The 14,383-nt window shown below is 41.3% G+C and overlaps 1 protein-coding gene across 1 annotated transcript in view; it reads left to right on the top strand.

Moving 5' to 3' along the window:
• The window catches only part of LOC143157390 (chloride channel protein C-like), an 83,126-nt gene that overhangs the window by 23,401 nt on the left and 45,342 nt on the right, over positions 1-14,383 (top strand). The window contains exons 9-11 of the mRNA XM_076332217.1: positions 2,045-2,145; positions 2,645-2,816; positions 4,412-4,583. Coding sequence (XP_076188332.1) covers positions 2,045-2,145; positions 2,645-2,816; positions 4,412-4,583 — 445 coding nt within the window. The remainder of the gene's footprint in view (positions 1-2,044; positions 2,146-2,644; positions 2,817-4,411; positions 4,584-14,383) is intronic.

Here is a 14,383-nt window from a genome sequence, read left to right as displayed (position 1 = left end):
ATGATGACTCTAGTAAGCTTGTAATAAGGTACAAGACTAAACGTGGAAAAGAATCTTGTTCACTGTTCTCCCAGTCTTAGAAATTAAAAAAGGGAATTATGATTGCAGTTGTGAAATTTTAATTAGGAACATTTAGATTTGGCTCATGTCAGCGTAATCCGAGATTCTTAGTCAGAGCTCCAGAGGCAGGTAAATGTCTTTAAGCTTTGAAGGTCCAACAGATTAGTAAGAGGCACCCTTTCCACTTTAAGATATCCAGTAAGAACCACATAACAAAAAATTTGTAAGATGCTTAGTTTTGTCTTTTGTACTGATCCAACTCGGTGAAGTGTATGTTTTTTCTTTTAAACCATGATAGTACAAGAGCTGCAGCTCCAGATGGGGCTGTATGTGGCTATGCCAGTATGACAGCACTTCCTTCTAGCGTAGCTTATCCTCATAAATTTATACTGGAACAGTGCTTTCAGTAGTGTTTTGTAGCACTTCCAGCAGGCCTTGATATTCCTGGGAAAAGGAGGAATAGGAGGTTGTGGGGGGGCAGGAGAAGGAGGTAAAGAAGCAGTGGGCTTCCTCCATTAGCAGGTTTCAGCACAGCACATGTATTCCTGCAGCAGGCAGTGTGGCAGTGCAGTCCTCCCACTGGCACCAGGGAGAAGTCTGTCTCTACTAAACATACTGATTTAAAACAGAAAGAGTTAGTGGTACAAAACCCTGTGTGTAAACAAGTCCTACATCTCCATTCTCTGTGCTTTGTTCTTCTTGCTCAACCATGTATTTTAACGGTAAAACAACTTTCTTCTGTTGTTTCTCTCTCTGTTGTTTTGGCATTGCTGCAAGCTTCAAATTGCCTCTCAGATGTGCTGTTTTTTGTGTGTGCACTCCTTTACTGGTAGTAAAGACGTGTATAGAACTTGAGGCTTTGCTATAAGTGGGTTACACAATCGTATGATTTCTAAAGCAGGATGGAGTAAATAAGATTTTTATTTTTTATTGACTATTATGAATTTGGAATATATTCTTGTCTGAGTGGTTGGATTAATGTAAAAAGCAAATACAAGATTGGGAAGTATCTTGTGTTCCTTTGGTTGCCAATCTGGGGTCTGGAAGAAATTTTCTTGCACTAGAAGTTGGCTGCATTTTCAGTTTTCCTTGTAGTTCTGAGCAGGGATCAGGTGGGTCAAATACCACAGATCTCCCGCTCTTTGTTCCAGAAACAGAGTTCATATTGTTACTGTTTAGGTTGTGGCGATGTCCAAAACATGCTGGATGCTTTCCAAACTGGAAGAAGGAAGTCATACCTGCTTGGAGCGTGCAATTGTTCCAGACGACAGAGATTGAGAAAGTGTCCAGGAATAGTAGTGCTGTACAGAAAGGCTGGTCATGGTCGGCATGATAACTGGCAGCCGAAGTTGCAAGATGTTGAAATAACCGGTGCCAGTATTTACCGAAGGAGAGCTTTAAGAATGTGTTGGACAAACACCTTTTAGGTGTGGTTTGGGTATAGCCTGCGCTGCTGTGAAAGGGGAAACCTCTGAGTCCTTCCAGCTCTCCATGGCGCTCTCCTGTGCAAAGCTTTCTAACTGCAAATGCATCTGTCAGCTTGGGATGCTGTGCTTACCCACTGAAGTGTTTGTCGGGGATGATAAATTTTTGGTCTGCTAATCCTGTTTAATAGAGTTACAATGATATGTGTGGACGAGGAGATCGAGGCCAGGCTGGGCATTTTAATCAGATTTTTTTTCCTGTTTTCTGGTTTTAGGCAGTGTAATGTGATTTCTGGTTTTGGAAATTTCGGGTTTCAGCAGCAGGAGGTTTATGCAGAGGAATATGAGCATTAATAAACCAGATTTATTAGTTTAGTAGAATAATTAATAAACTGATGTAGTAAACTAGATATATTAGTTAATAAAACAACTTAATTGGGAGATGTAAGGGAAAGTAGGCTTTTTGTGTAAAATTTATATCTAATAGACACAGTCTGTACAGGCACTAAGGTAAGTTATATTCATCCATTTACTTTTTTTTTTTTTTTTTAATATTTAAGCCTAAATCAGTTCAAGAGAGAAATTTCAGAATATAGTTGTTCATCAAGCACATGGATTGGTCCAGATGGAGTCAGATATTCTAATCAAACCTTCAATCAAGGTAAGGGGAGCTAAGTGATTGATACCCGGGAACAAATTGAATTTACATAACTTGAGGTGATATCCAAGTATATTTACTCATAGCGTAGGTTTTCTTCAAAGTAATGTAGTGCTCTCTTTTGAGGGATATATCAGAACTAAATTCCATATTTGAGCCAAATATGGTGGGAAGTTCCTGAGTTATTACCTCTGAAAGGAACGGGGAAAGAGCCCTGCTGAAGTAGTACGGTTGCCTTTCTTTGGCTTAAATGGCTGCAGTTTCTCCTTGTTTAGATCAAGATTAACATCACACAGACCGGACTGGAAAGAACAAATGTTCCTTGTTTCCTGTAAAGTGCCCCAGATGCTGAAGCTGTCATGTAAACCCCAACTAACTGATCTATGCACTTTGCTGATTTCTTATCAGGTTTAGGCAAATGAGAACTACTACAAACTGTTTTTTTTGTAAAGGATCCTTTTAATGTTTTGTATCTCTCCACATGTCTTCCTCTGTGTTGCAGCTGCTGCGCTTCTAGTTGAAAATGGGAAGCAAGGGATCACGTATCTCTTTAAACGTGGGACTCATGAAGAATTTGGATACACATCCCTCTGCACTGCTTTGGCATTTTATTTCATCCTCAGCTGTTGGACGGCAGGTTCTGCTGTTGCCAGTGGCCTGGTTATTCCTATGCTGTAAGCTTCACCCATCTTGGTTTGAGCTTCCTGTACAAAAGGCCTGTGCTGAGTAGCAACAATCCGAATCGCAAGCTGAAAGCTTGGCAATAGCAAAGCTATAAGTGCTTGGAGGAGGTTATATAGGTGGAACAGGATGGTTTGCTTGGAAAGAGATGTTAAAATTGTGGAAAAGAATGAAGAAAAATCATCTGAGAATAGCTATGGAAGGACCATAGCCAAAACTGTGTACTTTCCAAGTATAGATCATTTGAATCCTTTGGGGACCCAGAGGGAGTCTCGGCTGCTGGCTCCATCCCTGTAACTGTAGAAATACGGGTTCAGATCCAGACTTTTCATCTGTTTCTTATGCACATAATAGCCTGAATCTTAATCTTGGACATCAACACCCTAGACTTTGGAGAAAACTGCAGTTAGGTCTTTTGTTGTACTTTTTAGAAAGATGTGGTAGACTAGAGCAAAGTTCTTACAGTCATGTTGAGAGGTTTAATGTTCAGGAAGCAGGGAGTCATGGCTGGAGAGTGGGTATCCAGCATAATGCAGTTCAAATACTGAAAAAATTCTAAAAAGAAATAGTTGTGTGTCCAACCTTCTGCCTTTGCCCTACCCCTGAGTATTTGCCTCCTACCCTCCCCAAACTGTTGTCTAAATCAATTTTTAATACACAGTGTTTGCTGAAACATGGCATACTTGGCTGAATAGATATAGACAGTCAAGTCTGTCAGCCAGCACCCATGTTTCTGACCCAATAACCTAATTTTTGTAACATTCTAGAACTACTAAAACCGCATCCGTTAATAAAATGAATTAATTGCATGAATAAATGGGAAAAAGTTGTGTAATGGTGCAAGATGATGCTCCCCAAATCAGATAATATATATCATATATGGCCATTGTATAAGTAATAATAATTTATCATTTCCGGAAGGTGAATGTCAGTACAAATCCAGTTCATTGGCTGATGCTTGAATCTGTATATTTAATTCCTTGCATATGGAATGAAATGCTGTGTATCACGCCAGCAATTACATGCCCAACTGTGCTAAATTTTGGTTTTGCTCTTCAGTGTAGCATATGGTTGGTTTGAGGACTTCTGGGTTCTCTTCACAGCTTCATTCCTGGTTAGCTTTGGGCAGGTCATTAATACCTATTACTCCATTTTGCCCATTTGTTATATGGCTGTAATATTTTACTTGCCGGGTTTATGGGGCACAGGTAGACTTAATTTTAAGAAATTATATAAGGCTGGAGCTCTAGAAGTGCGGGTTTTTTATCTGAAATATCCCGGTGTGTATATCTGTGACCTATACTTTTGACTGTATTCCTGTAAGGTTCATTCTCATTTGGCTTTGAAGGACATTAAGAAAGACATGCCGATAGTCCTTTTTCTTCAAAGTACGGTAAATCTGGCAGTTTCATGCTAGTGATTGGCACTAAGTAAATGCTCATACTAAGGAAAGATGCTAGAGCTTTTCTTGGGAAAGGAGTCGCTACAGAAGTTGCCACAGTTAATCTGGGATCAGCAGAATATTAGAAGCATTTCTAGAAAACACTATCATTGGCAAAAGGATTGCTCTTTTTCTTCTTGCATACAGGTACACAGGAGCTTTGTATGGCAGGATAATCGGTTTGATCCTTGTTTCCATTTTTGGGGTTCAAACTAATAAATACGGTGCATGGATTGATCCAGGTCTCTTTGCCGCCATTGGAGCTGCCTCGTTTTTCAGTGGTGTGTCAAGACTAACCATCTCCCTCACTGTGATAATGGTAAGTATGTTAAGTTTTCTGGTATTTGTGTGGCCAAGGTTGAGTTGAGCTTTTGCTGCTGCAGCTAAATGAACCACAGGTGGTGTCCCACGCACATTGAACCACAGAGAAATAAATTATTGGCCTGGTTATTTCTAGCTTGCCTGAAGAGGTTTTTTTTTCTGGGACCTTTTATTTGTGAAGTGTAAGTTTGGAAATAACACTTTGGCTGAGAAATCTGACTATCTGTTTTCCTATTTTTTAAATTTTTTTTGGGTTACAGAAACGATAATGGCATCAGTGGTTTACAAACAAGAAAACAGAAAATATTATCCTTTGTTTCTTCTGGATTACAAAAAAATAATAGGTCACACTGCTTGGCTTGTGAATTGACTTCTGTGGGGGCTGAGGGCCTTGTGCAATGCACCTTTTTATGTTGGGGCTGAATATGGCCTTCTGGATGGAGTAAGTGAAGGATTTGCAGTAGTATAGGCAAGTGATGCAATGGGAAGCCTCCCAGCTGTCTCTGCCTTATAGATTTCAAAATTTTTAGATTCACTTGGAACACATTTCATATTTCTGTTTCCTCCCCCCCTCCTTTTATAACAGGACATTTTGAGTCTGTGGTACAGTACTTTCCAGGCAAACCCCTGAAAGCTGAAGGATTTGCAAAATAGAGTCTTATAATTAGAGAGCATGTTCTTTGCTCTCCCCGGTTGCAACACCTGGGGACGGTGAGTTGTCAGGCGCAACTGAAATTCAGCTTAGTCAACAGAGAAGTGACGCTGAGGTCACAAGGGGAAGCTTTCACCCTTCCACGGCAGGACATTCAAGTCCTATGAGTGTTACTGTGTGTGGAAATTTCACCCATGACTAAACCTAGTCTTGGCTGCCCGGCTGGCTTTGCCCAAAAGGATCTCATTAAAATCTTTGCAGATGTCAGAATTCACCAGGAGTGACCAAGCCAGGATTTTCCCTCCTAGTACGCTGTTGCGCAGTGTTTGATAAAGAAGCTGTTTATCGGCAGTCGCTCCAAACTGGGTTCATTTTAGTGATAGGTTGTGTAAACTGTGTAGGAAGCGGTTTTTTTGATGATTTAGCTTGAAAGGTGTTGTATGTGCATAAAAACTTCTCTATTGTGAAATAATAATTAGATTGAATATGGAAACACTCCTCCTTCACTGTCCTCTTGGTACTTTAGCACTTATCCATTAAGTACAAATGCATTCTGGTATTTTTGCTTCTATTATTGCTGCTGTTCATCTTTTGGAAGTTGCTGTATGATTTGTTGGCCAGCTACTAAGTCTGTAAGGCTCAAAGGGGGGAAAGTTGGTGCCTGAACACTAGGTGTAAGTTTTTCGAGAGCCTCAATTATCACTAAATGTAATGTCTTTTCCAAAGTAGGCCTGAATTTTCTTGCAACGGCTCAGTACATTTTAATTTAAGTATCATTTGTAACCGTTGCTTTATGGTCTTGCTGCAGATAAAATTCCTTAGTGGCAAAAGCAGTTGATTGACATCTTCCTTAGCTTTGTGCTCATGAGGCTGTGCTTCATTGCAGGGAAGTGAGAGGTGATTATGTGCCAGAACACTTGCTGGTCTTGGATGACAGAACTGCGTTTCATTCGGCTCCAGTAGAGAGAAAAAGCCTACATTTTATTTGCTTCAATTTCTCCCTGCCTTCCCCATTACCTGCACTTGTTCTTTTTTTTTTTTCCAAGTGCCTCCATGAGCATGCATGTACGGCATATGCAAAACAATAGCTGGAAACTGTTAAGAGAACTGTAGGAAACTCAGTTGAAAAGGCACTAGAAAAATGAGGAGGTTTGCATTGCAATGTGTTCTGAATTCCCCTAGGTGTCATGTTATAACTCTTCTGCGCCTCTCTCTGCAGAGGCAGATTGTGTTTCAATTCATGTTCATCCAAGATAAATAGCTGCATTGCTTGAGGAAATATTAATTTTTGAGGAGAAAAAAGGTCTTGGACATGACGATGCAAAAACATAATTAAAAGGTTGTACCCTCAAACCATAAAATGCACATATTTTTCCTATATTGTCTGATGGGTTCAAAAAGAATTGAGAATGTTTGCTTTGGCTTTTCACACAGCCTTCCATTTGGAAACAGTTATGAATATGGGACTTGTAGCGAACAGGTTTGTAAGATGCTTTTCTTCTTTTTTTTTTTTTTTTTTTTTTTTTTTTTCCTCATGGCAGACCCCACAGGCATCTGCCCACCTCTTTTCTTGGCTGCCTCTTTCTGCCCCCCATGCTGACACTCGACCCTCATCCTCAGCTCTTTGCGGCAAACGGTGGATGTGGTGACACTTTCCTTGGAAAGTACAAGGACCAGCCTTATGACTTGCCTTCCCGCAGCCTTCTGTCTCCCACGTCTTTTTAAGTGTTACGTGTCCCGAGCTTGCGGGCCTCAGGGCGCTCTAGATGTGGGAAAAGGAATAGCATCTTCCTACAGTGTGTGTTGTCTCTGGGTCATTCTGTATTTTTATCGTTCCTTTTGTGTTTTTACCTCTCAGTAACACTGCCTTGCAAGGGTTAAAGAGGAAAGGTGGCACTGGGCTAGCCTAGGATTACTGATCTTGCCCAGTACTGGTGATGCCTCTGTGGGGAAGCTGAGAGAAACTTGATTTACACCGATTTGGATCCTTTGTCCCCTGAGTTGTCTTTCTTTCTGTCTGTCTTTCCATCCACAGGATGGAAAATAGCCCTGACTCTCTCCCCTTTCTTGCCTGTTCTGTTCAAACAGAATTAAAGCAGTGTATCAGTTTATTGGCCTAATTTATTTCTCCAAGAAATCTTTTCTGATGGAAATGGGGAATGCAATTAATGCTGAAAAGGTTAAGACTCAAAACCCTCCTCTGAGTGTGAAACACTGAAATATCAGGCTTTTGACAGATGTAGACTAAAGGAGAAAATAGAGTATGCCTTAGGATTTGGAAGGGGAAATGCAATGTCGTTATATAAACCAAAGGGAAATCTCCGTAGGGGACTAAATCGCCTAAGGTCTGTCCTTGAGTCTCTTGTTAATGGCAGGTGTGGCTGCTGTGAATGAGTGGCTTGTGCTAATGGGCATGATGTTGGTACTGAAATAAAATGACCATCTGATGGGGTTTCAGAGCATTATGAAAAGTTGCTTGTTGATGTCTGTCTGAGTCTGCAATACGGCAGAAATAGCAAGCTGTATGTAAAATCATTTGGTTCATAAGACAGTATTGAAGGCTCAGAGGTGAGGTTTGTTTGTGCTTTCTGCTCTCTGATGCCTACATCAAGACAGGCACACTGGCAGAGCACTGTATATAATAAACTACACTGCTCTAAGTGACCACTGTCCTATAGTTAGGAAATTTGGTATATTTGTTATACACGTTCCATTAAGAAATGAAAACGAACACTTATTTTTTGCATAATTTGGATACCTCAGTTGTAATGTATACTTCTGACATGCCTCACAGCAGTGTTACAGGTCATCTTGAATAAGTCCAATAAAAGAACTGTATCAGCAGGTAGTAACAATTAGACCCTAACCTCTCCCCTCTCTCTGTATTTCTTCAGTACTTCTTATTTAGGCAAAACAGGCAGGATGTATTGTTGCAAATTCTGTGGCTACCCTTCTCACCTCCTCTGAGAGAGTGACCCTCAAGAAGCTTAAGTCCTTTCACAAGAAATTTAAGTAGAGCATCAGCTTTGGGCACTGACCGTAGATATGACAGACACATCTTGTTTTACAGACATGATGTGAGAATACAGCACAGACAACCACCCAATCCAACTAACCGAAGGGAAGTTATAAGAAGAGCGGAATGGTGATGTAAGATGTTAGGAAAATAAGCACAAGACTTCTAAAATACATGTAAAATCTGCCTGGTATCCAGTGCAAATTTTTCACAGAGAGCTGTGTTGCTCAATGGTTGTAGGACACAAGGTGCTGCATTTTGAACCATTTGCAGTAATGATGATGCAAGCAGGAAGGATGGTTTTGAAAATGCTAAAACAAATATAATTTCTGAATCTTTCCTTGTTGAATGGAGGCGTCAGATAATATCGCATAGCTGGTGCTTGAAGACCAAACAGTGGAAACAATCCTGGCTGCTCATGCCGTTGCTTGTCTGTGTTGCTGCCAAAGAGACCATCAGGGGGCCAGGAATTCTCATTGATTTAAATCAAATTTCTCCTGAGTGAGGCCTAATCTAATGGGTGACAGCTCTATTCTACAGGCAAAGGTGGATAAACTGTACATTAACTGGGCAACAAAATTGTGATATGTATCGCGCTTGGATTAAATGTAAATGTTAATGGGTGTGAATTCTAGGATTTCTTCTTGTCTGATGGGATGCCAGAAAAGGCCTGTATAGCTGTGCCTTTCAACATGCTGGGAGTAGTTGGACTGTGTTATTTTCCACTTCAGCTTCCTCCTCTGTGGTGCTGGAGAGCCATGGACTGGATTGCCAGCAGCCGCGTTTGGGTCTTGGTTGGTACCCGGTTATACCTTGTAGCATTTCTGTGAATTTCCCCTGCTCACCTCTGCAAATTATTAATACTGTGCTCTTTTGAGTGATTTTTGGGGGCATATAATTAACTTACACGCTGCCTTTTTTTTTTTTTTTGCAAGATCTTAAAAAGTTTAGAAGCAGAGAGAGTATTTTAGTAGAAATGCTGGGTTGCCCAGTGAACTGCTTTTCCTGTGAAGTTTTGCACAACAGTCGGAACATGAACGACGTTTCCTCAGTTTTCAGTTCCAGCCTGCCTGCTGCCCCCCGTTACCTGTTGCTGTTTTACTTGGCTGCTAGCAGGGCAAGGTCTCCCTGAGAAGGGAGGGAGGCTGGCTCTGGTGGTGCATGTGCTCCTTGTCATGCAAAACAGCAGTGTCCGTTTGCCTTGGGCAGCCTCCACCTCCATTTGGGTTGGGGCTGTTTCTGCCACCTGGACCTCCTGCTTTTCCCTCTTCTCTTCTGCTCCTTGAGCTGGAAAGTAAGGACGGAAGCAGCTCACGGTACGAAATGGTTGTCTTCTTTGGTCATTCTCCGGGGTTTGTCCCCCCCTGGTTTATGAGTGCCCGGGACTGTTGTGTAGGCAATGAGGAGAGCCTGCAAAGGGAGCTGGATGTTACTCAAGGAGGTGCTCCTGCAGAGATGGCAGGACTTAGAGGTGCAAAGGGTCTTCAGTGCAAACCGTGCCTTATGTGAGACTTGCTCATGTACTTGCAGTCTTCTTGGATCTTGCTCTAGTAAGAGAAGAGAACAATAAAAATACCCCTTAAACAGCTGACTTTAAAACACCAACTGCAGCGCAGGTGCCTTTCTGTAATGCATAGTTTCCACCTAGTTTGTCTTACCTTTTTTTGGTAAATTATTAAATGCACAAAATGATTGCTGACACAAAGCTGGGCTTGTGTACCAGTGCACTTATGTTCTCAAACGGAGGAGCAGCTGACCCCGAAGCAACGGGGCTCAAGAGCTGTGGCACTGTCGTGCTGTGGGCTTCAGAAAATGGAAGCTATTGAATTTTGCTCCATGACAGCTCTTCAGGGCAGGTCTTACAGCATGAGTAGCTACAGGAAGCAGGATATTTTGCAAGATGTCAAATTAAATGATTTAATTGGTCCTTCTGGTCTTAAAAGAAACCAGTCTTGTTTTCGGCACATAAAATGTAGTGTAACATCTGACTAGTTGAAGAGGAGTTCCCTTCCAAACTCGTAATGCCATCCAAAGTGGGATAGTTTCCTTGATAAGGTTCACAGTTTGCTGAGGTGTGAGGAGAAAACTTCTCTGAGTGCTGAGTATGCTTTTGGTGTACCAGCAAGCAGGAGAACAGGCTGATTTCAAATACATTGTTTTCTTGTTCACGTGAAAAATCTTATGGTCAGATAAGATCAATATGATCTTATGGCCAAGTACAGCAAAATGTTCTTCAGTGCCTAGCTTTGTGGTGGTGACTGGAAACATGGAAGTCTGCAATAGCTTGTTTTTTCAGCACCACCCTGGTTAGAATTATTTCAAAAAATTCCTTTCTACTCTATTTTTGACTGAAAATGAGGCCTTCAGATTTGTTTCTACAAAAACCTTGGACTTTTCATCAAAAAGCTGAACATCTGAAAAACAGAAATAAAGAAAAAATATTTAAAATTACTTGCTATAAGCTCTATTGTTTCATGTTAGCATTTTTCTGTAAGGAATGAAATATTTCCCATGAAACACCAAAGAGAGTTTCTTGGTATGTTTGAGGAAGGAGGGGGCAATACCCAGTGCATCGTGGGAGACGTAGTTTAATCTGAGAGGCCAAGCCGAATCCAAGCTGAAAATTCTCAAGAGATGCCAAAATAGCATTCCAAATGAAAGCTTTTTGGGTTTTAACCAAAAAAATACTGCTCTATAGGGGTGATAAACAATTTGTCAAGTCACTGGAACATTCCATAAAAAATGTATGCTTGTAGGGAAAAATGAAAGAAAGCCCTTTTTCTTTCTGGATGGTAGCCTTGTGAACCCAGCCCAAGAAAGTCAGAACAAGTCTCCTCTGATTCATTCATTCATCATCTGTAAAGAAGAACTGCAACTATGGGACAGTTGGTTAGTCTGTAGGTAATTCACAAATTAGAAGAGAATCCAGCTTTATCTCTAATATAGCTGTTTCAGCTTTGGCACCAGGTTTTTATCAGTAAAATAAACAGACATGACTGACTTGTACATGGATTCAATTGGCATTGAACTTTTAGAAAGTTCAGTTATGCATCTGAAATATTGAAATTGAGACTGTGTCTCTGTTTTAAATACACACATTGGAAATGAAGTTGTAATGCGAGAAGATAACATTTTTATATAGTCATTTTTCTGGCTCTAGCTTTCAGTAGCTTTAAAGGTATTTTATAAATAAAGCGATCTAGTGTATTACAACATACAATTGTACATTTGGGACATGTAATACAAACCTTAATGAAAGTTCATGAGAATTTAATGTGCAGAAGTTATTTTTAATTCACGGTATCTTATCTGTTTTTAATTTTTTTCAAATTACAAAATGCAATTGGGCTGTCTTATGTACTAATTCTTTGCCAAATTTAATTTGTTTCCAAATTAAAGACATTTTTCAGTTACATTGTCACGAAAAGCATCTGAAACCATTAAGTTTTGTTATATTTTTAACTTTAAAACCTTCCGAATGTTGCCATTAGTTTTTTTTCCAAATTTTGAGAAAATGATTTATCTCTGGGACAAAAGCTACCACAGTAAGCCTATCTCTTTTTTTTTTCCAGCCTGAGGGGTTTATTATCATCTTGAATTAAAAACCCCATGTAGCCGGGTGCTCTAATGAATGGGGGCTCAGGGCCAGAAATCCCTGTTTGATTATTGGACCCAGCTGAAACAGGAGCAAGTGGTTACACAACCCAGCAGCTGCTGGGCTGAACATGGTCTGTCGGTGGGAAGGAGGCTCCTACTGTAGGTCCTGAGAGAGGCAAATCCCTAAGGAGGAGCACGTCCTCCCCTCTGCTCAAGATGGGCAGAACAATGCATTCTCTTGTTGCAGTTTTAATGTTTTCCCTGTTTTCTTGGAAGAGGAAGAAGACTGGGTCCAGGACGCACATGGTAGTGGCGGTGAACGCTGGTGAAAGGTGTGCTGCGATCGTGAGCAAGACTGAATGGAGGCGGGCACTGAGGGGAAGCCGTGAAAGCATGTGGAAAAGTAGAAGCATTGCCGAAAAGAGGAGCATAAATGGTAGCCAGTGGAACGTGTCCTAATGACGGCTCTTCTTTCATTTTGAAATATGAAAGAGTGATGACGGAAAAACTCGAGTGCCTGATGGCTGTGTCTCAGGCAAGCTTGCAGAGCCAGACCCGAGCTGCTTTCTTGCATCTCTTGAAAAAAAAAAACCAACCCAACACCCCAAACTGGCAGTGGCCACCCAGGTTGTTGTCCACTGGTGAGTTATGCAGCAGCAGATGACTTCTGCAGTTGCTGGTGCAGCTTGTGAAACAGCAGTGCCTGGCTTTAGAGAGGACAAAGTTGCACAGCTGTGGAGATAGCTGGAGTGGAGTTGTCTGGTGCTTCAGATCATATAGCGTGAAGACTGGCCTCAGGTTACTCTGGTCATACCGCTCCCATCTCGCGCTCTTCCTCAGCCTGACCCTTGTTCAAAGAAAAGAGAATTTATTTGCAAGGCTCGAGTCATACTTCTCCCTTTCTCCTCCTCGTTTAGCAGAGTGTATGCAATACTTGGGAGGGAACAGACAAAGACTAGGGAAAGAACTGACTGTAAAAAATGAATACAGGCTCATGGCGCACTTTGGCAGCACAGACCTTGGGAGGCCTCTGATCGTGCCTTCCTCTGACTTGCTCAAGATGGAAGGGCGTGAAAGGGACATTGGGCTCCTGGGGCAAACATAGCCTGGTGCTCTGGAGAGAAAATGGTAAGGAGCACACAGCTGCCTGTTGGGAGAGCCATTTCTGTGTGAGGCTCATGACAGGTCATGTCAGCATCTGTCATGCTACATTAGTGTAGATGAGAGAAGATTTTGACCCTTGCTTTAAAATGAGTACACACGTACGTGCCCTGGATCAGGGAGCATTTTTTGCACTGCTGGTTAATAAGGCACGTAATATGGAGTCCTCACCAGAAGGGCAGGAAGGTGTGTGTGCCCACTCAACAGTCAGGTTCAAATTCTTCTCTCCTTAGATGCTTAAAAATAGTTCGGTACAGTTACTCCAGCAGGATTAACTTTGGTACTCAATACCAAATTTAGCTTTGGTCAGGATTCTCCGCACGGCCACAGTCTTCATTTTAACACCCTAGGAGAGAATGCCACATGGTTGATTTTCCACCTGATTTTGGTGGGGAAAGGAAAATCTTTTGCAGAAGCTGGGACAAATGTGTAGTATTCAAGATTTTTCACATCATGTTTCAGTCAGAGCAGGCAGAGGAAGTGCTTAATTATTTGGAAACTCATTTGGCAGGTTCTTCCCAGCGCTAGGGTTTTTAATGCATCAGCCTATCACACTTAAATACTTTAGGGCTCACTTAAGGTTTTTGATTACACCTGAGATGGTTCACAGAAGTTGTTTTGACAGGGCCTAATTTTCTGTTACTAAGCTGCCTGCTTTTTTTCTAATGAAGAGTTTAAACCCTAGTCAAAACAATTTTTCAAAAGCTCCAAGCCTACAGTTGTTCCTAACAGGGTAAGCGTTCGCTCTGCTTACGCTGCCTGTCAGGAGGAGCCTGGTGTGTTTGAATGGTATATTTAATGTTATTTCGGAACCTGATTGCAAGTGATGTCACCTTTTTACAAAGAAGGGGAGATGCAGAGTAGTGTTGTACTGATCCTAGTCTTATTCAAATTAATCCCAAAATAATTGGAGTAACAATGCATAATCAGCAAACTGTTAAATACATTAAGTCTTACTATTTTCTGTTGAATTTGCTCCAACTAAGGGAAGAGCACCGTGTGTTTTTTGGCAGTAGCTTGTCTGGAAAATGAAATAAGTGAAACTGTACTCTCATGGAGAAGGGGATGGGGAACGGTTTCAGGACCTCAGATTTCGTAATGCACTTCTTTAAGAAATTGGAGGCTCAGTGAATGAATACCTATGGTCGTTTTGAGAACAACAAGCTTTTGTAAGTTTTCTGTTCTGATATTTAAGGTCTAATTTCCTACTGAATTTAAGGCTGAAATGAAGTTTGCAGCCCGTGGCATAGAGCATTTATCAAATAACCTCGGTAAATCCACTGTCCAGTCTGCAGCTGTCTGTAGTCGTGGCGCTTTTTCTTCTCCAGCCTTTTCTAGACCTCAGGAGCTGGGGCCATAAGAATTGTGGAAT

The sequence above is a fragment of the Aptenodytes patagonicus genome, chromosome 2 (assembly GCF_965638725.1).
Source record: "Aptenodytes patagonicus chromosome 2, bAptPat1.pri.cur, whole genome shotgun sequence".
Classification (NCBI taxonomy): Eukaryota; Metazoa; Chordata; class Aves; order Sphenisciformes; family Spheniscidae; genus Aptenodytes; species Aptenodytes patagonicus.
The sequence above is the reverse complement of the archived record's forward strand: the minus strand, read 5'-3'. Positions and strand labels throughout refer to the sequence as shown.